The following is a 26,359-nucleotide window of genomic DNA, read 5'->3' as shown; positions in this document are numbered from 1 at the left end:
AGATTTAAAGTAACCTGTGTTAAGAGTAGAAATTTATTCTTTTCTTTTCTTTTTTTTCCCCCTAGTACAATATGTTCAACAGTTAGTAAACTCCCATTATTTTTGGTAAACTCACTAAGAAAGTACAATGGATAATTTGGCCCTAAGAGGAGCCTCTTGGAAAAGAGCCAACCCTGAAGACGCCTCCACTCAATTACTGTGGACAATAAACCTCTCCTCAGGAATCTTCCAGATTGTATACATAAGCCAACAAGAAGTCGCATCCAGGAATGTGTTGAGTGTGCCCATGCTTAATTTCTTACAAGTGGAAGAACACTCAGCATCCATCAGACCCCTCTCAAGCTTAGTTCCCAGCCGTGGCCCTGCTGTTTTAAGTGTGTGGCTGTGGTGGCTGCATCTTGTCATTTCTGTCAGGCTTTATATCCAGAAAGAGCTTTCAGGGTAGATTCTTATCAGTGCATTACTCTTACTCTTCTGGAAGAATGAAATCGAAAATTTAGCCTTAAAATGTTGTATATTTTAGTACCTCCACAATTCATAATGTAAAGAATGAGGTTTCCTAACAAAAGAATGGAACTCATGGCTTCCACACTGTAAGTTTCCAGGGGGCAGGAGCTATATAAACAAAAAACAAGGTTGTTTCCCGACTGTGAAGATTGTTTTCAACACACTGAAAGTCATCTTGATGAGGTTGCTACGTATCTGCCAGGATGGTAATTTTATCTATAATATAGTACTAAAATGGAATAAAAGCATTACTTGGTTAATTTTCTTCATTCCTCCTACTGAAGCCTAAATGGAGTTTCTCTGAAGCCACACCAGGTTCTCAGTGCTAGCTGACCATGTTCAGGTTCAAAGGAGGAAGATGAAGGCAGCTAGGGTGAGGGAGGACTGGAGGCCGCACATATGCCACCAAGACACTACTAGTCCTTAGGTTCGATCTTTGAGAACCTTGTTCAAGTTCAAACATGTTCTATTATTTTGTTGGATCTGTTTTCCAGACACACACATGCACACACACACACACTATGAAAATGAGACAGGGATTCCTTATTACACTACGCATCCACTCAGTTCATATAGCATTTCACAGTTGGCACAGTACTCTTGAGCAGCCCAGGCACAGGGAAGGGTCATCCAGTGTTCACAGAAATAAAAACTGGGAATGTTTGGGACGAACAGTGACTAACTGGAAATGTACAGTTGGCAGCTCAGCAGCATGTAGCATTTACAGACTAAATGCTCAGCCATACAGCTTGGGTATTAGGCAGAGGCAAACAGCTTCCAGTCAATTCACTCGGGAACTTCTTTGAAGTAAGTTCTAAAGCAAGTCTCTTCAGCTTTGGTGTTCTAACATAATTACCTGCTATCTGAGTGGAAGTTACTGCTTTTCTCTTCATCCTTTTACTGAAAACACACATGATCAGATCCAAAGTCAGGCCTTCTCTTGCCCTTCAGCACCAAGGCTGACCAACCATGCTCCTGTGCTCACTCCCGGGCCACACTCTGTCCCTCTGCAAGTCCTCTGTTGTCTTTAATACTATCCTCATGAGCTTCTGTCCACTCAGCATCTCTCTCATTGTCACCCTTGTTTGGATCAAGATCTACAAGCAACTAAGGAAAGCTAAAAGTGGGAGAAACAGTCTTGCCAGGGAACAATACTCCAACTGGGTTTCTAGTACCAAATGGTTGGCCCTGAAAGCATACATACCAGTAACATACATACTGAGCAAGTTATATTTATTATTTTGGTGTACACACACACACACACACACACACACACACACACACACACACTAATGCCTATATCAATTTTCACAAATACTTCTGGTTTTCTGAAGGACAATGAGATCATTCTAACAGTGGGTGGCATATGTGGCTGGCCTAGCTGTGGGACCCCATGTCTGTTAGCTCCTCAGCCCAAGGGCACACACTCTGCCTGGTTTCTCTGGGATTCACTTCTGTGCTTCTGACTGAAGATGAGCTAGAGCTATACTCGGATAGTCGGCTGCCTCTCGTGCGACTTTCATTCTGACTAAGTACATGCCTTACTATGTTTCGAAGGAGAATGGGATCATAGATGCAGTTTTGAATAGGCTAATACTACTACGAATAATAATGCTAATAATGACAATAATGCTCATAGTAATGCTAACACTGCTACTGCTACTAATGCTAAAGTGATGCTGCAATAACGGTGCTAATAACACCTCTACTACACATTATTTTTAAACCCCTCAAATATGTATCAGTCCATCTTGGTTAAATTGAATCATTTAAGAAATACAATTAAAAAAATTGGGACTCAAACCCAAGACCTGGTATATATGCTAGGCAACACTCTACCACACCCTCAGACATTGGTTTTTGGAGACACGCTCTTCCTGTGCAGCTCAGGATGGCTTCATGCTGTTGATCCTCCTGCCTCTGCCTCCCAAGTGCCGATTTGACAGTTGTGTGTGCCACACCTAGCTAAGAAACACAAGGCTTTCATGAAGCATCTGTTAAGCTCAGGAGACCTTGAAGGTGGTGACGCTAATGCTCAGACAGCTGTCAGACAGCTGTCACCACACAGGTGGCCCTGGCAGCTCAGAGGAGGAAATGTCTAGGAAGTTTGCTGGAATAAGATGCAGACGTTTTAGATGACTATACTTGCTGAGAAGGAGACCTATGTTTAAATTGTTCTAAGGAATAAACAGTTTCACAACATGCAGAGACAACTGCTGAGTTAGTCTTCGAGGTGTTTATTACAGGGTATAAGGAAGAGTCCTATAATAGAGCTGGGGAGAGAGCTGGGTCTGTAAACTGTCTGGTGGTAAGCATGTGGATTGGATTTTGATCTCTAGCACCCATGGTAAAAGGATCTTAGAGCCTGCTGACCCGGCAGTTTAGAAAATTTGTGGCCAGCATTATCTCAAAAAAAAAAATACCCTACAGGTTGACCCTTGATCTTCAGATGATCTCTCTCTCCCTCTCCCTTTTTCTCTCCCTCTCTTTCTCTTTCACATATACCCAAATATGCACATACACATGTATTCACCCAGAATGTATGTACACAGTTAATTTTAAAATAAGCATTGCAATGAAAAAAAATCAGATCTTATAATAAACCTTATTACCAGGGGAAAGTACTGAAGAAAAACGTATTTCCTGTAATTATATTATATTATAATCTCCAAAAAAGAAAGAAATTTAAAGAGTTTTCTTTAGAAAACCAAGCTAAACATCCCATTTTCCCTCACAAAGGGGGAGGGGGAGACAATTCTGTGATTTAAAGTGAACCTATTTACGACAGTAGCAAGAAAGGACGAAGGCAGCAACCACAACCACGGAGTAGAAACATGTATTGAAACTTCCCAATCAGACCTCTAAGGCCCAGAAGTAAATCTGATGACTTCAGTCAGTTTGTTTCTTATAAACCAAACAATCAGAGTCTTTGAAAGGAAGAGCTGTCCCAGTGTAGGGAGGGCTCCTTTGTTCACCAGGCACCCTGGATGTTCTGTGAAAACTCACAAACAGCCTCTTTATTATTCAAATTGATTGGGAAAATATATTTTCTTCTGACAGAACTGGGTTGCTTTTTAAGGAATTACTTGTTTCAGATGACACCCTTCTATTGGAGCCGTTGAGTTTGACACCTCATGCATAACTCAGGACTTGCCCACTTCCCAAGGAAGCAGGCTGGCCCTGCGGGGATGCTTCTGTATTTACATTCGGCTTCACACACCAGCATTTACCAGGATGAGGCTGCTGCTGTCACATGCTGGCTCTTAGTCAATATTTAATCACTGTGCAGTTATGCAGGGAGAGGGAAGCATACCATGTGCCCCAATAACAGGGCTTTAATACGGGAAAACACTCTCATTTGTCTATGGAAGCATGGCTAGGCCTTTCAGAGAAGCAAACAGACCGAGGGTCTCTACAATGCTGCCCTGCAGACAATGGCTTGCTGCAGCATTTTAAGTAATAACTGGTAGGTGTGTAAGATGAGTCATACTTAATACGACTTCTTAGAAAGTATTACCGAACATGTGGTTCGCTCTAAAGCATTTCACTTTTTAAAATGGATGGATGGAGAGAGAAGTTTGTAGAATCCCCCACAATCCTTACCTGGCTCTTAGCTCTCAGCCAGACTGGCTCAGTCGGCCAGGTTACACAGCAGGCAGCCAGATTAAGGCCAAAGATTAGGCTGAGAGATGGCTCTGTTGTTAAAGTGTTTGCCATACATGCATGAAGACCCAGGTTTAGGTTCCTTAAATCCAAAGAGAAAGTTGGGAGGGTGTGTTAGATTGCATCTCACCTTTACTTGAGATCAAAGTTCACTGTCCTTTCTCTCCCTTTCTGTATGTGTGTGTGGTGTGTGTGGCCTTGTGTCAGTTGTCTTCCTTCATATTGCATAGACTGAGGTACATCTCTTACTGAGCTCACTCTTGAAGTACTCCAGGAATCTCCCTCCCTACTTCCCAGCATAGCAGGCTGTCAACAGGCCACCACACCCTCCCAACTTTCTATTTAGATTTAAGGAACCTAATCCTGGGTCTCCATGCATGCATGGCAAACACTTTAACAGAGCCATCTCTCAGCCTAAAATTTTGCTCTTGACTGATTTGTAAAGCATTTTCTCCAGACAAGCACTATGCTACAAAGCCACTTACATTTCCATGCATTCGGCAGCTGAAGAACACAACCCACTGGTTAAAGGAAAACCACAAAGGAAACAATTGGGAGATGCCCACCATCCGGGGAGTCCTCAGCTTCTCCCCAGCAAACCATTCCCGTTTCCTGTGCAGCAAGCAGCTTCTCTATCAAGATGTCATCTAAGCAGGAGAGGCTTCCACGGAGTCGGGGAGACCTCGCAGGCTCTTCGTGAAGGGAGTTGGGGAGATCTCACAGTCTCTGTGTGAAGGGAGTCGGGGAGATCTCACAGTCTCTGTGTGAAGGGAGTCGGGGAGATCTCACAGTCTCTGTGTGAAGGGAGTCGGAGAGATCTCACAGTCTCTGTGTGAAGGGAGTCGGGGAGATCTCACAGTCTCTGTGTGAAGGGAGTTGGGGAGATCTCACAGGCTCTGTGTGAAGGGAGTCAGGGAGATCTCGCAGGCTCTGTGCGAAGGGCGGCTGGAGCACGCAGAGCCAGGATGGAAAGGGCACTGCAGAGAAGGTGACTGGCAGAGAGGGCTTCGGGATAATAATCCTGAAAATGCCTTGACCCCAAGGCGATGCTGCCCTTCTCCTTCATTCCGTCCACTAACCAGTGCCGACTGGACAGGTGTGAACTTGCTTAACTAGATGATGTGTGGAGGGAAACACACTCACTTCAAACTTGCAAACCAGATTTGACATCCAACAGCTTTCCGTTGCAGGCGAGGAGACGGAGTCGTCTTCTCTGCTACCTCCGCTTGCTACGATTCACTGCTCACGCTCTGACAGAGTAATTACCCTTCACTCCAAACCCAAACTCCAAACTCCAATCATTGTGAATCCAATGGCTGGGCTGAGAAAGGGAGGGCCTGTCTTGCTTCTTCAACAACACACTGTGGGTTTCAGAAGGGATCCATGGAAAGAGCTCACACCATCAGAGTCCTAACCTAGGGCAACTGTCAACATCTCTACCCCACGTCTTAACTGGTGTAACTGAGATGACAGGTGAATCTTCAATAACACACAAGGTTCTCTGTGTTAACGTGGTTCCATCTCCCAGTATCCAGACCTGCAGAAACCCCCACAAATATGCCCACTCTCTTTAACCAAAACACTCAGGAAGTTCCTGAGGCCTGAGAATTAAACATTAAGTCACTACTAAATTCAAGAAACTACTTTTCACTCCCTAAGATTCTATTCCACACCACACCTATCTAAGCACAAAAAAATGACACTTTGAGATCCGTGATTATTAAAAAGGAGAAAGGAGTTTTGGTTTTGTTGGGAGACAGAATCTCAAGTAGCTCAAGCTGGCCCCTGACTTGCTGTGTAACCAAGGAAGAGCTTAGACTCCGGATCTTCCTGCCTCTGCCTTTCCAGTGCTGGAATTATAGGAATGTGCCATTGTGCTCAGGCTGGGTGGTGCTGTTACATGCTTCCTGTATGCACGGAAGCATTCCACCTCCTTTGTAAGACTTACTGCTACAGAAAAGCAATTGCTGAATATAGTTTCAGGATCCCTGGGAAGAGATTAAACTCTACAAGTGTCACCCACCCTACAAGCAGCAAGAATTCCCAGACAGGCCCCATCATCTCCAGGCTGCCTGTAACATGGAGCACATTCTGCATACAAAAGGGTCACAGGAGTGCTGGGCTTCAGCCATTTTGACGAATCTCAGTATCATTTCATTTTCTTCAAGCCAACAAACAGGGCGAGTTTTTGACACTCAAAGACTAATGGTTTACTAGAAATAAACACAGAGATAGAGATTAGGAGAGTTTTTTAAAAAGCATGACATACATACACTTTCATTTAAAGAAAGTTTTTGCTGGTCAGGCTTCCATTAATGAAAAGTACTTAATAGAAGAAAAACGAGCCTAAAAAAGTATCAAGAGATTGCAGAATATCAGATGTAGCCGTGCTGTGAGTAAAGAAAAACAACCTACATGAGAGACACATGCCTGTTTTCTCAGCATCTGGGAGGCTCTTGTAATCCAGACTATCTAAAGCAACACTGTGAGACCCTGTCTGGAAAACAAAACAAGAAGGTAGTTGCAGGCAATCAGTCATTGGCTGACTTTCAAATATTTGCTGTAGCAGATGTATCTGAAAGTGTACGTGGCCTTTGCAGACAAAGGGGCTGGTACCATCTCTGTGGGTCCAGGGTGGCTTGGCTGGTTAGATATTAGCAGTATCCACCCACCCCAGTGTAAGCCTTACCCACAAGAAATGAAAAGTTGAGAGCTAAGGCACTGGCCATAAAAGGAACTAAGCATTGCTACTGTTCTACTTTGCTTTCTGTTACTGTGATAAACACTGGGACCAAAAGCAACTTGGGAAGGAAGGGGTTTATTTGCAATCCACCATCATAAGAAGTCAAACCAGAAGCCAACAGAAATACACTGCTTACTGGCCTGCTCCCAGGCCTAAGTTCCCCAATCTTTCTTTTTATTTGCTTGTTGTTTGTTTTTCTCCACGGAGTTTATCTAGGTAGCCCTAGCTGTCCAGGAATTGTCTCTGTAAGCCAGGCTGACCTTAAACTCTAGGAGATCCAATTGCTTCTGCTTCCCTGTCTCCTGAGTGCGGGGATTAAAGATGTGTGCTACCACTACCACCTGGCTCTGCTACTTCTTTTATACAGCCCACCTAACTGGGGATGGTGCTGCCCACAGTGGACCAGTTTACACCAGTTAGTAAACAAGAGAGTGTCCTATAGGCCAATCTGGTTGAAGCAATTCTTCAGTTTAGGATTGATCTTTCAAAAATTTCAAGTTGACAAAGAAAATTAGCCACCACAGTTACTGTTCTTACAATTAAACACCACACAGTGGGGATGTGGTCGCTCTTTCATAATCTTTGCTAGTGTTTTAAATTTTTAGAAGGAAAGGTGTCAAAGGATAGACAGGCCTAACACACACACACACACACACACACACAATCTGTCGTTGATGACAAATGACTCCCTAGTGAGACTTAGTGTCTCCCCATTTCTCACGGCATCAGTCACCGCACTGTCTAGCGGTCTGTGCTGTGGACTGGAAGCTCCCCAAGGGTAAGGTCCAGGATGGGTCAGTTCCAAGTCAGCTTCTGCTGCTCTGTGTCCCCTACACCTAACACAGCACCCACATTCCACACAGACTGAACACAGCTATGAAGAAAAGATGATGGTATCTATTAAGGATATGCATGGTGGACACCACTTGGTGAACGACCTGCCTGCTTTTCTGAAAAGCTCCACAGAGGCAACTTTAAAACACAACTCTCCATTCAAAGCAGAGTGAGCACATTTATCCCTTCGGAACTCAGAGGCTTGCATCTTAGAACATGCAAAAACACGGTCCACAAAATAAGGAATGGTTGCAGAGCAGTTTTTAATTAAGATTGAAACTGAGATCTATAGCACAGTATTATAGGTTGCCATCCCTGAGCAGGCTAATAACCTCTTCCTTGTGGTAAGTTTCATCTGCATCAAGGTCTGAGATCACAGAGGACAAGCTTGCCTACAACACAGCAAATTCTGCCTCCATGTCTGAACAATGCTACAGACGCCATGGACACAGCAGGCTGAATCCCCATGTGCCTGTCACTCCTATCCTTTCCAAGTCTCTGATGCTACTTTACTTTCATCCAGTCACCTCATAAATGGCATGATGGGACACAGGGGCGGGGGAGGAGGGTAAGGATGTATGGACCAGATGCCCTGGGGCAGATGAGTCTTGTGGTCTGTGTGGTCATGATTCATGGATGTGTCCAGTTTATGACAACTTGCATACTTCTTTCACTTTGTGTGATGACTTCCCTGCCTGCAGCCTCCAGGACATTGGGCCCGCGGGCTTGAGGGCTGATCAAAGCTCCCAAATTCCATGATTTGGTTAAAGATGTCTATTTAAGTGATGACATGCCTACAACTGTCACAATCTGAGTTTGAGTTTTATGACAAAAGCCTGTCTGCTGTTACCAGTTAGGGTTCCTGTCTTGTAAACCATGAAGCCAGCAGTGCTGATGTGAAGGCACAGAATGGACAGGAGTAGGAGCTGAGGGAGGGGAAGAAGCCACAGGCACATGTCCTTCAGGACACAGGCTGGACAGCAGTTACCTCTAACCGCTCAGAGGACCTCATAGTCAGTACACTGAACTGTCCGAGGCAGGCTGCCCTTCCACCCACACAGAGCTGGCGGAGGAACAGCTGAGCTCCCAGGGCATGAGTCAGCCACTTGTAATCACTCAGTCACCAAAAGCACACACCACACAAAGAAAAGAGGTCAGTTCCCTAACGGAAACTGCCGAGCTTGAGGAAGGTAACGCATGTCAGCCTTCACACCCACAAGCATCCTTTGCAGGAGGGAACACTGAAGATTACAGCGTGGGAGGCCAGGGTTCCTTCTGCCCGGAGGAGAGCGTCGAATGAATTGGCAGGAACACATGAACTGAAGTAGTCACTCAAAACATTTGGGTTTGGGAAACAGTTTTGCTGAAAGAAATGTTGGGTTAGTGTTATAATCTACAATACATCAAACATGCAATTAGGGAAAGAATTTTAACAAGCCTCAGGGAAGGATTCGCCATCCTGTCAGCCAGAGACAAAGAAAGGAAACAGGAAACCCATTTTTATGAGACTACACTGAGTCATGTGAACAAGCTTCTCCTAGTGACACACTATGCCCAGGATTCAATGTTAAAAACTAATCATCCAGTCAGTCGACAATGCTGAACAACACAATTTGATGACTTCTCTTCCTCATTGCATGTCTGCAAGAGTCTCAACCCTCTTTCTATGCCATTTCCAAACTGGAAAATCTCCCAGACATGTTCCTTATAACTAATCCAGTCCTCTAAGCCACAGACCACTCTAACTGTTAGAACTGTCAGCCCCTCCTCTGCCAGGCTTTACCCAGCACATTCACAAAAGCCCACCCCAACTTAGCTGTGAAGGCGACACTCCCACATGGTTCCCTGGTGAACACAGAGTTAGAGCCAAAGAACAGTGACAGACTGGGATTGTCCACAGCCCATTTACAGGGATAAGGACACCAACCGCCCACAAAAGTTTCCACCCAAAATTTGTCCTGTCTAAAACAAATGCAAGGACAAAGATGGCGCAGACATCAAAGGAATGGCCAATCAATAACAAGCTCAAGATGAAACCCATCCCAGGGGCAAGCACCAAGCCCTGACATTATTAATGATACTCCGTTATGCTTGCAGACAGGAGTCTAGCATAACTGTCCTCTGAGAGGCTCTACCTAGTATCTGACAGATGCAGATACCCATAGTCAAATTATTGGACAGAGGTCAGGAACTTTTATGGAAGAGTTGGGGTGGAGGATTGAAGGCCTTGAAGGGGATGGGAACCCCACAGGAGGACCAGCATAGTCAACTAACCTGGACCTCTGGGAACTCTCAGAGACTGAGGCACCAACCAAAAAACAGGCATGAACGTGGCCCAGGGCACATATGTAGCAGATGTGCAGCTCAGTCTCCATGTGGGTCCCCCAACAAAGGCTCTCCCTATAGCTGTAGCCTGACTGTGGTATCCATTCCCCAACATGGCTGTCCTGTCTGGCCTCAGTCTATCCTGGAAGAGACTTGTTGAGCCAGGGTAGGAGGATACCCAGGGGCCCCACCCTCGAAGAGGAGGGGAGATGAGGGGAGGGTCTCTGTGAGGAGGGGACCGGGAAGGGGGGCAACATTTGATGTGAATAAATAAATTAATTAAAATGAAAAGAAAGGCAGAAAAGACTATGAGTAAGCATGCAGATTGCCTCTACTTAGGAACTCTTTCTGACACCGCTCCCTCCGGGCACTGGGCTTAGAGGGCTCACCATGTGTTCTGCTCATGTTTCTCTGACTGCCTTTCTTCCTTACCTTTCTTATCTTCGTTGTTTGGTTTTGGAGACAAGCCCTGTAGAGTTGCCCTGGTTTCTCTCAATGCTCTGGGATCAGGATATCCTTCCACCTCAGCCTCCAAGCTTGCATCTGACCCTTGGCTTTGCCTTCCTTCCTGCCCCTTTCTTCTCCTCAGAAGCAGCTGCAGGGCTTCTTGCCAGAGGAGCTTAGGCAAAACAACTGGCTGGAGGGAGGGCCAGGAGTCCCATCTTCAAAATGCACTGACCAAGCAAACACAATCCAATGGCCTAACTTACATAAAGACTTTGAGGGCAATATAGACCATGCTATTTATTAATCTTGTCTTACAGTTTTACTATAACTTTAATTTTTTAAAAAGTCACTACAAATCCAAATGAAATCTATACTTTAGGTGCCATTGCTCATTTCTTGGTTTAGACAGATGTTCAATGGTTACTTAAGAGGAAGGCAGCGTCAGGAGCAGCAACTGAGGACTACTCAGAACTTTCTGTACAGTCTTTGCAACTTTTCTATAAACCTACAATTATTCCAAAGTGAGTTTTGAGAGAAAGCTGACACCAAAGATTCCTTTTTGGTGCTTTTGTTTTTTGTTTTCTGAAAGAAAGTAAATGAATAAACTCAAACTTGTCTAGTTTGCTGTCTGTGTTGACTCTGTACTTAAAAGCTAGAAGTTCTAATAAGGAAAAAAAGATTCAAATGGTTATCTTCTCAACAACTCCTTCTCTATATTATGAAGAAAAACAGCAGGAAATAAAATCTCAATATCATTAATCAATGTTGATATTTCACTAGATTCTGAGTATCATGAAAGTTTAGTTAAGTTTGGTGGTTAAGAACTGTAATTTTGTCAAAGTTAGTAAATAGTAGAGGGCTGGGGACATAGCTCCATTAGCAGAGTACTTGTTCAGCAAGCACAAAGTCTTGTGCATATAAACTAAGCACAGAGGCACATTTTTGTAATGGGCACTCTGGAAGTTGAGGCAGGAGGATCAGAAACTTAAGGTCATCCTTGGCTGCACAGCAAGTTCAAGGAAGAAAGAAAGGGTAAAGGAAGGAAAAAAGATGGGGTACCATTGGTACAAACGATGACCTAAATATTAGACCTTATTAAGAGGATGAGGCAGGAGAACTCCAAGCTGTTGAAGGCCTTCTTGTGCTACTGAGTTCAAGGCCAGTCTGAACAACTACCTGAGACTTGTGTCAAAATTAATAGTGAGGGCTAGGGGCAGAACTTGGTGGCAGAGAACTAGACTTAGAGTTCAACTTCCAGTAGCCCCCCTCCAAAATTAGCCCTCATCACCTCTTGGAATTAAGGGGTCTTAGATGACTTTCCAACAGATCTAAGAACCTGAGACTACAATTGTTCATTCCACAATGTGTGTTTGCATTTAAGAGAATCTGTTCTTAAAGAACTCTTCTCTTTTCACTGGTTGTAACAATGAAAACTGAACCCCCAACACATCATCCTGAATCTAACAGCAAATCACTTCTGGAACAGCTCTGAAGAGGAAAAGGAAACTAAATGCTAACAAACGGGGTGACCCTGGAAAGTAAGTCACTTGTTCCCTGTTTGCCACATGGGTTCTGAGAATCCAAGTCAGGCAGTCAGACTTGGCCATAGGCACTCTTATCCCTGGAGTCTGTTCATTGGCCCTGATAAGATATTGCTTATACAAATCTGGGTTTGGTTTCTCCTGATGTTTCAGAATCCTGAGACTACATTGTGATGTGTCATCATGTAGCTAGCCAGGATGAGCAGTGAGATGCCATATTTCCTATTGTTTTTCCTCTTGTTATTATCACTTCTAACCATTGTAACCCCTGAAAAGAGAGAAGGAAACAAAACACTCCTTCATTAAATCAGAAGAGCTTCCCACATGGGTTCTCTTTGAAATTCCCATTTCTAGAAATGCAGTACACCTTTCTGTAAACTGCCCCCTTACTCCAAATCACCCCATTTCAGGTAAGGCACATCACTTGCTTGGGCCTCAGTTTTCTCCTCTGGACCCTCAGGGGGTTGAGGTATGGGAGGAGAAACTGGCAGGCTTAAGTCATATTCTGACCTGCAGAATAGAGATGTGTACTTACGGTTCCTTGACTGTATTTGATAGTCAAGGTATTTATTTTCTTAATTACATTGAGGGGCACATGTCTGACTGTGTATGTGTGGAAGTTAAGGGACAACTTACAAGAATCACTTGTTCCCTGTTTGCCGCATGGGTTCTGAGAATCCAAGTCAGGTAGTCAGACTTGACCATAGGCACTCTTAACCCTGGAGTCTGTTCATTGGCCCTGATAAGATATTGCTTATTCAAATCTGGGTTTGGTTTCTCCTGATGTTTCAGAATCCTGAGACTACATTGTGATGTGTCATCATGTAGCTAGCCAGGATGAGCAGTTTCCCTAGTAACTCTGTCATCTGTCCTGAAGCTTATGATGGGTCTGCTCACCTGAGGGTGGCTTCCATGGGCTACTTGTCTGGAAGCATTAGAGGGAATGACTCACTCTTGATCTGGAGGGTGATTATTTCCAAAAGACACAAATCAGTGCATCTTAAAGCACAGTGGAGCTTCTGGGGGGGGGGATGGGGTGGAAAGTGGGTACCCATGTCCCAACACAGGTGACAGTATTGTACACATGTCCTCTTAAGGGTTTCTATATGCCACACCAAAAAAGTAAACCTAAGAATTAAGTCATTATATCCCATAGTAAATCAGAGATTTTTTTTTCCTTCCTGGGTTTTCCTTACTCATTCCTTCCAGAATGATATCGTATTTTAAGGGCTATTTGGGTCAGAGTATGGGGCCTCTGCAGGCTTGATAAAAACACTAACAGATTACATAATTTAAGTGTTCAAAAATAAAATCCCAGCCATCTGCTCTTTTGCTCCTCATTGAACCCATTTTAGGGTAGAAACAGTGGGTATGAGCACTTAAGATGAAGCTGCCCAGAATAAATGGGCAGACCAGGTCAAAATGGGTCAAAAATGTGTAAGATCACACAAGAACAAAAATTTTCAATTTTCATAAGTAGGATAATAGTTAGCTACTGGGGCCATGGGAAGAAACACCGAGAACTAAATTGATCTTGAAACTATTTATAAACGTGTTATTTTTAGCAGAAGGAAGATTAGCCTTAAGGTTCTAAGGCACTGTACCAGTCTCCCAAAAGTTCAGACCCTGGATATAACTAGACACTCACTACACTCTCTTTGGGTGGGAAAGAGAAGCAAGAGCTAATATACTGCTGGCTTGATATTAAAAATGCCAATATTCCACACATGACACCATTCCTGGTATTATTATTTGTTTAATATCTTAACTTCAAATATAAGTTTATACCAACTGCCAGGGGTTTTAAGAATTGTCAAGAAATTACCTCATTCCCTTTCAATGTTTTTAGACAACCAAGCTCTTTCCATTTGTGGCAAAAGAAGGAAACAGAATCACATCACCAGCTTAGGAACTACAACAACTTGCCTTTTGTTGTTGTTCTTCCCAGCATGCCTGTTACCCACACATTAGCAGGCAGACCCTGCCCATAGCTGCTGGTCAGGGAGAAGGGCTGCCCTCCCCAACATCCTGCAGCAGAACAAGAGGAGACCTGACAAAGGGTACTGGCTACCAGAAGTGCCCCATGGGAGGTAAGCCATTTTTACTTAGGAGAAAACACAGAGAGTAAACACAGAGAGGTAACCTGCCCAAGGGTTGAGGGGGTAAACAAGAAGGCCAAAGGCCTTCTTTCAGTGGAAGGATGCTTGGATATTATTGCTGAGTGCCTGGGAAGACACTAGGAGGCAGGCCACTGTGTCCAGGCCTGGCTGCTAGGCTACAAAGATAGGGGATGCTGAGTTTCTGCCCTATGCCAAGTATCCTGAAAACCAACATCATCCGCCTAAAGGGAATGGTACATCTTTTGCCTGTTTCACCTAGAAAAGCCTAACCCACATAACCATTTTTTATTTTATGTTATTTTTAATTTTTTCCCCATATGTATGGTTGTTTTGCCTGCATGTCTGTGGACCACATACAATGCCTGAGGAAGAACAGAAGAGAGCATGAGATCCCTGAAACTAGGGTGCAGACTGTTGTTAGCCTCTATACGGATGGATGCTGGGAATCAAACCCTGGTCCTCTGGAAAACCAACCAGTGCTCTTAACCATGGAGCCATCTCTCTGTCCCAACACACACCTTCTTCATAAAGGGTTTTTGTGTTTGTTTGTTTGTTTGTTTGTTTGTTTGTTTTCAGGGGGTTGTAGTATTTTGTGAAACAAGGACCAAACAAATCATCAACAACAAAAGCCAATAATGAAAATAGCTAAGACATCTCTCTGGAGTTTTGAAGAGATCAATCACCTCTCTTGGGATACAGAAAAAAATAAAGCCTTCCAATTGGTTATATTTCAGAAATCAGCTGCTAACTAATGCCCTTTAAGACACAAATTAACACAATAGAACACTAACAGATCACTGGTTACAAAAGGCTCTGGTAACCAGACTTGACTGGTAGAGTAGATATTGTAAAAATGGCTACATCACTGAAAACAGTCTACAGGAAAATTCCAATGACAGACAGTCCTCTCTGAATTAGAGAAGACATCCTAGGATTCATTTGGAAATCCAAAAGACCCCAATAGCAAAAGCAATGCTAAGCAATCAGAACCACGCTGGCCATATCACAATATCTGAACTCATACTATATTGTCAATCATCACAGATGGTGCTGGGAGAACTAGGTTTCCACAGGCAGGAAGAGAAATCAGATCTGCATCTCAAAGACCTTGATTTAAAACCTGAAACACTGAAAACTGGTAGAGGGAAACACTTCAAGATTCAGGCACATACAAGAACTCTCTGAAAAGGACTCCAGGGTCACAAGAGAGAACCCCAAGTGCTACAAATTAGACTATATGAATTTGAAATGCTTCTGCACAGCAAAGGAAACTATCAGGAGTTTGAACATACAAGGTACAAACTAAGAGAAAATCTGCATCAAGTACATCAGACCAGAGGTAGGATGGGGTGGTGCTGTTAATAGGTAGATCATATATAAACACCGAGACCCACAAAATATCCCACTAATATATGGGCTACAATACATGTGGCACTTCTCACAAGACCAAATATTACCAAAAACGTTCAACGTGCTTAGTCATCCAGAAATACAAATGGAAACTTGTTCAAGATTCTACTTAACCCTAGTCAGCCTGGCTACCACCAAGAAAACAACAAAACATGCTGTGGAAGACGTGATGGGGAAAGAGGAAGCTTTATTTGCTGCTAGTTGGGGTGAAAACTGGTACAGCCACTATGGACTAGGCATGGGGTATCCCCAAAAAAGATAAGAAGAGAACTACCATACGACCGACCCAGCTTTGGATGGGTATACATCCAAATGACTCTGTCTTCTGCCATGGAGACATTGTTCCTAAGTGTTTGCTGCTGCTGCTGCTTTAACTAGTATCACAGTGGTTAAGAAACGGAACTTGCCTAGGTGGCCATCAATACATAATGGATAAAGGGATGTATAAACACACAGTGGAGTTTTATTCAGACAGGGAGCAAAATGGAACCATGACGTCTGCAGGAAAATGGGTGGAAATGGGAAGTATCACGAAGAGCCAAATAAGGAAGACTGACAAACGCCAAGTTCTCTCATGGTGTGCGCGTGCATGCGTGCGTGTGTGCGTGCATAGGAAGCTAAGTCATGAAACTAGAAAGGAGACCATGAGAAAGAGAAAAGATCTTAAAGGAGAAAAAAAGAAGTGTAATGGAGTAGAAGAGGCAGGAAAGCAGAGAGAGCTGTGGGGAGAGGAAGGGCTGAGCAGGACGGGGTGGGAAGGGAGATCATTGAGAAAACAAAGCGACATGGAGATTTCATAACGGAACACGCTAATTTGGGTGCTAATGCTAAATTAATAAAACAAGGAAACACAAAAATGAAACAAGTGCCGGGCGCACGCCTTTAATCCCAGCACTTGGGAGGCAGAGGCAGGCAGATTTCTGCGTTCGAGGCCAGCCTGGTCTACAAAGTGAGTTCCAGGACAGCCAGGGCTACACAGAGAAACCCTGTCTCGAAAAAACAAAAACAAACAAAAACAAAACAAACAAACAAAAAAAAAAGAGAAAAAGAAACAAGTTAAAGATATAAAGGGTGGGGGATTTAAAGTTTTCTTCAAACTCTGAAAATGTGTACATTTTAGAAATAGGTCTGAAAAATCTTTGTCGTGGTACAAAGCAAACTAATTAGAAGTTAAAAACAAATCCGCTGAAAAATCCAGAAACATCATACAGGAAACAGAAACCTCACACATACCTCCCGCTCCTTATGGCCACTTTTCTATTCTTTGCTCTCACCCATATTCTGACTAAGCCAAGTGTCCCGATTTAGACTATTTCATGGCCCTCACAAATCACAAATACTTCTTGTTAATGCATGCGCAAATCTTACTTCTAAATGATTACTAATACACCAAAAGACAAGTAACAAGTTCTTGAGTCCTATCACCTAGTAATTTGGATTCCGATAACCTGAAGGCAGCCTGGGTAAGTGTGTTAGCACTCATTAACCAGAACAAACTAATGTAAGGCTGGCTGTTGCTTCGCAGAGCTACAGAATACTGCTCACAATTTTTCACAGATAAAAGCCTCTGAGAACAATTTGATCATTTTTTTTCCTTCAAAGAATTGCCGTATTTACCTACTAGACCAAAAACCAAAAAGTCAACATAGATGCCTGTTGTTTTCGAGAATAGGCAAAGCAGACAACTAATATTCATTGCATTTCTAAGAGGCAAGGTAAGAAGAGTATCTTTTAGTGCTAACTCTTTACAAAGGGCCAGATCTGCGTCTCTCTTCAGAGTCCACTGACCTTCTACAGCACCGAGCAATAATCTAATGCCTTTCAGAAGCACAGAGCCCCAGCCCTGTGTTGGCATCCTAGTCCACACCAGTATCTCCAGTGCCAACCCTCACATCAGGCACTGCTATCCGTTCATGTAGAAGTTTCCCTGGATTCCTGGCCTGATGTGATACAAAAGCAAGAAATTATCCAGCACACTGTACCTGTTCCTCCTCCCTCCACAGGCTCTGCTGTTCAACAGCAGCCTCAGATCCTGGCCTGTTTCAGCTCAGGGTCTTTGGCCTGCAGGTCCCAGATACCCACTAAATTTCTCATTTCTCATCTGGTAGCACCTGCTGAACCCATTCATTTCAAAGGAACCTGGGTCTTGGCTTGACTTTAGGGACTCCTAAGTGAGCTAGCCTCAAACTTGTGTGATCCTTGTGCCTTGAACTTCCAACTACTGGATCACAGGCATGTGTTACCACACTAGGCTTGCAAATGCTTTGTTTTATAAAGCCTTTTCTTGTTTGCTTGGTTTTTTTTCTTTCTGTACTTTTGTTTTATGTTTTAGTTCATAACAAAATATCTACTGAATAGATTGGTGGTTCTCAGCCTGTCAGTTACAACCCCCTTGGGGGGGAGGTCACATATCAGAAAACCTGCATATCAGATATTTACATTATGATTCACAACAGTAGCAAAATTATAGTTACGAAGTGTCAATGAAGACTTTTATGGTTGGGGTACTACAACTTGAGGAACTGTATTAAAAGGTTGCGGCATCAGGAAGGTTGAGAACCACTGGTCTAGAAGGAACAAACCACCTTCACTTAGAGAATGAGCCGCACAGATTGCTCCCTTGGCATTCTCAGCCTAGGCGTGGCTGTAGCCACTTGAATGAAATGGGGTGTCAGGAGGCTGGTCGACCTGGACTAAGACAGTGCTGAACACAGTCCATTGCCACCTTTTAAAAAAAGGTTTGCTGAAGTGACCTGTCTGATTTTTCCTCTAAAATCTTCTTACTTCTCTATTGAGATGCTCAATTTTACAATTAGTCCTTGAATCATCGCAGATGCTGGGTCCCCAACAGACTGGCAGTAACTAAGGAGTCAAGAATGTCACCTGTCCTAGGGCTCCAGGATTACAAAGCTGCTGAGGTATCACAGCTGTGGAGTCAGCTCTTGTTAAGTTACCTAGAACTGAATGTCAAATTTCAGAAAGCAAAACCACACAAGTCTTTAGGGGACAAAGTCCAGGAGAGCAAACTTCTATTTTAAGATGCAAATGCAATATCATATAATTTGAGGAAGATCTTAAGGAATAGTAATGGAATTATGGTTGTTAGCACTAATAAACTTCATAATGTCTCTCAGGTTGGAGAAAACTAAAGAATCGAGACAAAAGTATGGTACAAAATACACTAATTAACCAACTAGACAGCTAGGGAGCACCAGAACTCTTCAAGACACGCTGTGAACTCTGGTCTGTGTGTTTAAAGGGGAGAGGGGATGCAGAGGACTTGTATAGTTAAGAAACATACCCACAGGAAGATAACAACCAACCATAACACCAATACCAGACGACCTGTGCTTAGGTTGTCATTGAAAATCTGAGACCAGAGGCAAGGCCTAGCAGGTCTAATTTGACTTTTATCAGCCATACAGCTTTAGCCAAGTCACTGGATCTTACTGGAGCCTAAGATGGCTTCTGAGTTTAAAGATGGATGGCCTTTAACTCTGATCCTCTCTTAAAATGGGAACCCTTCATTTGCCCAAATGTGGGCAAAAACCTGAAAGTCCTTTATGACTTGGGGAGTCATAACGGCACCTATGTGGAGTAAAACTTCACCCTTCACCGAGAGAGAGGCTGCTCAGAGCTCAGCTGACCAGAAAGAGGTTGGTCAAATTTCAAAAGTGGAGGCTGGTGAGAACCTAGGTACCTGCTACTGTAGAATAAAATCCTTCTTGAGCTGGGCTTCCCAAGCGTGCCTTACAAGAAATCCCAGGCAAGGACTTGTAGTTAGCAGAGTTATGAAGAGCAGAGCCAGGCAAGGGAGGAGCCTGCATGCCAGCAGTGAGCCGTTAAGAGCTCAGTCAGCTGGTGATGATAGTTATAAGGTCTGCACCAGGATTTCAGGGAAACATTTTCCTTTGGGGGCTTCAGAGTTGCTACAGACAAACCTATTATGAGGCAGAGCTCTCTTTTAATTCAATTACTACAGTTCAAAGGACCCTTCTGCAATGTAACATATAGATAGATAGATAGATAGATAGATAGATAGATATCCAGAGTTAATGATATATTCTCAAATTTTTAATAATGGTTCACTTATTTCATTAATACTGTGGTTAATATAGAAACTCACAACTGGTCAAAGGACAAAGTAAGTGTCAGTGGCATGCTCAGCCACAAATGGGGCATCTGTATCACACCCCCTCCCAAGGCTCAGGGGCCACAAAAAAAGGGGGGCCAGAAAGATTATAAGAGTCACAGGCTGGGAAGGACCAGAGCTAGATGGTGTCTTCTGGACGTGACAGGTGTGCTGCACTCATGAACCCACAGCCCCTGTAGTTGCCTCTTCCACAAAACCACTGGAGTACACACAATGAAGCCAACCATCGGTCTAGTAAGGAGTGGAAAGGATTCATGAGCCCCATCCCTAACTGAGGACTGTGAGCAGCTAAGGGCTTTGGAGGGAGGGAGGGCCAGTTTTCTTTAAGAGTGAGACCCCTGGCAAGTCGACCAGGCTCCTCCAGTGATGGCCCCACACTCAGGAGTATAATATGGGCAGCCCAAATTATACTCAATAGAGTGAGCACAAAATTAGGGTGTTTGTGAATATGCTCAAAACATGTTGTATAAAATTTTCAAAGAATAAAAATATTATATTTACAAAAGTTTGTTACTTTGGGTATTCCTGAAATCTATGTCTTTTCTCCATTAAGTATTGAATCCAGGGCCTCGAACAGGATTAGACAAGGACCTAACAACTCTTGGTAGGTACTGAACTCAGGACCTTGAGCAGAATCACAACTAAGCTGAAGTTTCAATTATGGCAAGCTAGTGTGTTTAGAGCCTGAACATTTTTCTTCTATGTCTTAAAAAAAAAAAAAACCCTCTTTTTCAAGCTGGGTATAGCTCCATACACTTTTGCCAACACTATGGAGGCAGAGGCAGAAGGACCTCCAAGTTTGAGGTCAGCTTGATTCATATAGTGAGTTCCAGGACAACCAAGGCTATTTAACAGAATATATATGTATATATATATATATATATACATATATATATATTCTTTTGTCACTATTATTATGTGTGGGTACATGTATGTATGGTGTGTATGTTGTACGTATTGTGTGGGTCTATATCTTCTCTCCTTCCAGGAGATCAAATTCAGGTCATCAGGCTTGGTGGTAAGCACCCTTTCCACTAAACCACCTTAATTTCAGTCTATAAAACAGGAATTTGTGTAACTTAACCATACCCCCAAGTAACTAAGGGAAAAACCACTCAGTCATTTAGTTACTTCTGTAGCACTGTGCAGAATAACTGGGTTGTAATTCTTACAGAACAATACATTGACTATTACTGGTAATTAGCACTTTTCTAGGGAGAAATGTAGGTAATTTAAAGTTTGCTACCAGCTAATAGTATAAACAAATAAAAAGACAAATTATTTTTAAGTACTTTAGAAATAACCTTATTAGGAGAGTTTACTTTCAATTAATGTATCAAATAATTCTTAACTTCTCATTAAATGAGGAAAATATACCTGACAAGGACATGATAGTATAATAAAACTGCACTTTAAAAGGGTGGGGTCTATAACTAGAACCCTTATCTAATTTTAAAAAAAAGAGACACCTCTCTTCTTTGGAACAACGGCAGAATGAGTTTGGTTAGATGTTAGATGTTACAGCCTTCGCAGTAACCTGGATAGAAATGCCCTGGAAAACCCAAAAGTTCAAATGATATAAACCAGCTGCTAGGAGAGGAGCCAAGTTCTAGTCAGTGGTGTAAGAGCCATGGCAATGACCACGGTGCCCAGGAGATGGCTCTGCAGGTAAGGGCACTTGTCACCAAGCCTGATGACTTGAGTTTGATCTCTGGAACCCATATGGTGGTACACATACAACAAGACATGTGTATCTGTACACAGTCATTGACACATACACACAGATATACAGACACGCACAACACATACACACAACACATACAGAATAAACAAATAAATAAATAAAAAAATTAAAGCATCAGGGCACTGGCCATCTAAAATGATGCTTCTTAGAAGGAGAAGGCAGCCTCTCAGGAAGTTGAACATATGCCAACTATATGATCCAGTCCCACTCTCCCATATGTACCTAAAAGAAATAGGATGAAGGTTCACATAAAGATTTATGTATAACTGGCCATAGCAATTTTACATATAATAGCAAAAAAACTAGAATTAATCCAAGTGCCCATCACCAGATGACTAAGAAATACAGGTATCTGAAGATGTAAGTAAACTCACAGTACAGAAATCAGGTCAGTGATTACCTGAGAAGAAGACAGGGGGAATGCAAAGGGACACAAAGATACTTTGGGGTGATGGATCTAATACCTTGATTTTGCAGTTTTACAGCTGTGTCAAAAGTCACATAAGTATTATAGAAAACATCGAATTTACATTATCACTTATGCAATTGATCTTCTACCTCAGCTAAACTGCCTTAAATATGGGGCGAGGAGTGTGTGTGTGTGTGTGTGTGTGTGTACGAGTTTGGGCACATGTGCTAGTGAGGACTACCTCAGCTGTCAGTCTTCCCTCCCTACGTCACGTGAGGCAGGCTCCCCTGTTCAGTACTATGCATTCCATGCCAGTAAGCCCACCTGCTTCCAGCAAGTCTTCTGTCTCTGGTTTCTTAGATTACTTCTGTCCTCACTGCTGAGGAATTTCAAGAGAGGTCTTGTAGTGAAGGAGTCTTTTAACAATGGGTATGATGGCATATGCCTTTAATCCCAGAGCTCAGAGTTAGGATTAGGAGGCAGGGGCAGGTGGATCTCTGTGAGTTCGAGGCCAGCCTGGTCTACAAAGCAAGTTCCAGAACCGCCAAGACTGCTACACAGAGAAATCCTCTCTCGAAAAACAAAACAAAAAAGTCTTTTAATTTATTTCAGGGAGGGAGGTACTCTATCTTTCCTATCTCAAAGTATTTAAAGTAGGAAAGAGGGGGAAATCACTCCTATGTGAGAAGGAAAAATAAAAAAGAATACCCTTTCACACAAAATAAAAAAGATACCCTTTCACAAGGCTTCTCATGGGTACCTCAGACAAATCACACAGTATCTCAGGCCCTCTGTTCTCAGTTGTACAGTGAGGACTTTGGGTAAAGTCTGGGATAAGTGGATGCTATAAACACTGCTTCCTTCACTGAATAGATGAGACCCTCAAACATCTCAGGCACTGGCCCAGGCACCATGGCACAGCAGGAGCACACCAGTAATCACAGCACTTGGGAAGCAGATGAAGAACAACCATGAATTCAAGGTTCTGCTAGGTAGAGAACCTCATGTAACCAGCCAGCCTGGGCTACATAACAGCCTATCTCAAACTCCAGAGGACCTAGGTTCAGTTCCCAGCACCAACATAATGGTCATTTGAACGAGCTGTCACCCATCAGTCTTGGACAAAGAAGACTAGTGCTGCTAGCACTAGGAAATGAGCCAAGGTAGGGGTAGGATGAGGGGTGCTTTGCCCTGCTTTAGGAAGTGGGCAGCAGGAATAACCTCTCAGAGCTGATGAGAGCTGAACAGATTCTGGAAGAGTCAGGGAACCAAGCCAATAGAGCAACTGAAGATGTGACAGCAAGGACAGATCCCTGAGGCGGCTCTTGGATTATATGGTAAAGAGAACCTGGCCTCTCTCTTGTATTTTACAGCCTCCTGCTCACGATGCACCCAGCCCTGTAAATGTGTTGACACACAACATTCTAAAGAGTAGCACAATACCAGTGGACTAGATTGCCTCCTTCAAAGGTAGGCTTTCTACACCAATTATTTGCTCTTCTCCAGCTCCTGACCATGCTATTACTTACTCCAGGCAATGATACATAGAATTTAAATGCTGTTTTCAAAACTTTTCATAACAGAAAACCAAAGTAACAAACTTTAGATGACCGTACAGTGCATACACAAAACAAAGTCATAGAAATCGTCAGGCTTTCTGTGACTGCGGCGTATGTATGTACTACAATGTTTTTAAGTATTAAGGTGAGCTCACAGATATCTTAGCTTGAAAGCACCATCCTAAGCAAACATGTAGTAATAAAGTTATTCAAACACAAACCAAAACCGGCCTGTTAGATAACTCAGGATGTTAAAGCACCATCAAACCTCATGACCAGTGCTTAATCCTCGGGGTCCACGGAAAGAGACTCCCAAAGGTTGTTCTCTGACCTCCACATGTGAACCATGGCATGTGCATAGGCCTTATTGCAACATACATGTGTTTGTGTGTGTGTGTATGTGTGTGTGTGTTCTTTAAACTTCTTTAAACTTAAAAAAAAGTGCAATGACTTCTAAAAATAACAAGAGCACACATTTTTAGAAGAGCTGGGAGTCTGGGAATCTGGGAACAAGGAGGAAGAAACTCCAAATTGCTGAAGGAAGGAAGGAAGGAAGGAAGGAAGGAAGGAAGGAAGGAAGGAAGGAAGGAAGGAAGGAAACCCTAGGTTTTAAAGGCTGCCCACAATAATGAGAATGTGTGAGCACTGGGTTGAGAAGGGTTCTGTCTGGGCCAGCCTTTAAATGTCAAGTTCCCAGAGGGCAGTCTACCCTATCTCACCTGACCAGACTCTCAGTCCAGTTACCCGATGTAACTGCTTATCTTCTCATTGCTCAAATCCTGGGGGTTTAATGGGGAAATAGCACTGGCTGCAATTGAAAGATTCCACGTCTGTTAGTGACATGGTACACTTTGGAACGGCTAGGATTAAAACAAGTTTGTTAATTTAATAGGTAATCTCTCAAGGGACGCTAACCAATGAGCTCTGTCAACCAAGGGCGCTGACAGACACTGTGCCAATTTCTCTGTGAAACCCTGTTACCACTCTCACCCCTGAAGTCAGAAGTGCATGCACCCAATTTCCAGGAGCCTGGGAGACTCAGAGTAGCCAAATTACACCTGCGAGGCAAGCATTTTCCTACACTGCCACACAGCTGTCACACACAGAAAGCAGCTCATTTAAACTGTGCCCTTCAGCCCTATTTAGGGATATCTCGCTAATGATTTCAAATTACAACTGTTGCTTTATCTCAAACAGTGATAAAAGGGAGAGCTATATTCGTGATGCCTTTCTTTTAAAGTCATTTATCTGCTCTCCTCTCAGGGGCACACACACAAAAAAATGTTGAGACAAGTACAAACCTGCCTGAGCTTATTATAGATGCAGCCCTCCTTCTCTCCCTCCTTCCGCTCCACGCCAGCACCCCTCCCTGTCTGGCTTTTCCAGAATTGAGGCAGTAGCCTCCGGTAAGGAACTGTAAGTGGTTCTTTTATCAAAACAAGAAGGGATTCGCCGACAGGGAGTGAGTCAGGCAGAGGCAGCAAGCCCCTCCCTCATCCTGGCAGTTCAATTCACCCAGTTCCTCCAGGTCAGCAATCGCTCAGGTTTCAAGGAAGAAAAGTCAGAGGAGGGCCTTTAATCCATCCAAATCCAGGAGCTGGGATGGAACACACGCGCTTGCCAGATCAGAGGTGTGGGCAGGCGACTGCATGTTTGTGCACAGGCACTGCCTGGCTCAGGGCGAGATGGGGGGGGGGGGGCAACGCTGGAAGATCCACGAGGATGGACAAAGCCACAACTATTATAGTGTGAAATAGCCCCTGCAGGCACTGACTTCGGTCAGGAAATCTCCCTAGGTTTATTTTCAGGCAAGTGACTCACAACCTAGTCTCCATAAGTAATTCCATCAAAATGAGTCGCGGGTTCCTCTAACCCGACTTTCTGCTGCCCTCTGGCTGCCCCTCCCTTCTCTCCGCCCATCCTGTAAACCCAGACAGCTCACAGACAGAGCAAGCGTACCCCAGGGGAACAGGAGGCAGGCTCTCCGGCCCAGCCCCCACCCTCGGGAAAGGATGAATGGGGCCAGCACCGGCGAGAGCGCGGAGAAGGGGCGTGTGGGCTGCGCGTGAGGTGTGTACGCGGGTGTGCGCGCGTGGGCACGCACCCGGGCCAACTTACAGAGGTGGAGTTGGTCCTCGACTGACCCTGGTTTCGCACCTCCTGCTCCCGGAACTGCAGCCCGGCCAGATGCTTTTCCAACGCCTCCCAGTCCATTGGGGGCGCAGGGGGTTCTTCCGGGACTCGCGTCCCGCGGTCCGGAGGCTGAAGACAGAGCCCCCCAGATGCCCGGTTCCGGCCTCCGCGCCGGCTCCCTGGAGGCTGGGTCTTCTGAATGGGTCGCCGGGGAACCCGGGAGGCATTCGGCCGGCCGGCTACCACCACGTTGCCATTGTGCCTGAGGTCTTGGGGGTCGTGCGGATGGAGGTTGCCGTTAGGCATCGGGGACGGCATGGTGGTGGTGGCGCTCCTGCTCCCGCTGCCGCTGCTGCCGATCCTGGCGCTCACGTCCCCCGGCTCTCGGGCCGGACAGCGGTCATCCCGATACCCTCGATCGTCCTCCTCTTCCTCCTCCTCCCCGTCCTCCTCCGGAGCCCACTCATCAATCACCTTCTTCTGGTAGACCGGGAAGGGCTCTTCATAGTCTTCCAGAGCAGACACCAAGTCCAAGCTACCCCCCGGCGACGATGAGGATTTGCACTCGGAGCAAGGGGTCACTTTGGTGGAGTTGGACTGTGAGCTGGCGCGGCTGCTGCTGCTGCTGCTGCTGCCGGCGTCACTGCCTAGATCCATCCCATCCTCTCGGTAGTCCTGGGAGGGGAGGAGGGAGAAAGAATGAGTGGCCGGGTTGAGCCCGCTGCTCCGGCCGCCCGCTGCCCACCCCGACCTCCCCGCGCGCGGCGCCGG

General features: G+C 44.4%; 1 protein-coding gene across 2 annotated transcripts in view; it reads right to left on the bottom strand.

Moving 5' to 3' along the window:
- Schip1 (schwannomin interacting protein 1) overlaps window positions 1–26,359 on the bottom strand; it is a 156,373-nt gene that overhangs the window by 104,366 nt on the left and 25,648 nt on the right. For both annotated transcript variants that reach the window (XM_028763468.1, XM_028763467.1), the window contains exon 2: window positions 25,574–26,263. In XM_028763468.1, coding sequence (XP_028619301.1) covers window positions 25,574–26,245 — 672 coding nt within the window. In that variant the 5' untranslated portion in view covers window positions 26,246–26,263. The remainder of the gene's footprint in view (window positions 1–25,573; window positions 26,264–26,359) is intronic.

Source organism: Grammomys surdaster, unplaced genomic scaffold, assembly GCF_004785775.1.
Source record: "Grammomys surdaster isolate TR1022 unplaced genomic scaffold, NIH_TR_1.0 139, whole genome shotgun sequence".
Classification (NCBI taxonomy): Eukaryota; Metazoa; Chordata; class Mammalia; order Rodentia; family Muridae; genus Grammomys; species Grammomys surdaster.
The sequence above is the reverse complement of the archived record's forward strand: the minus strand, read 5'-3'. Positions and strand labels throughout refer to the sequence as shown.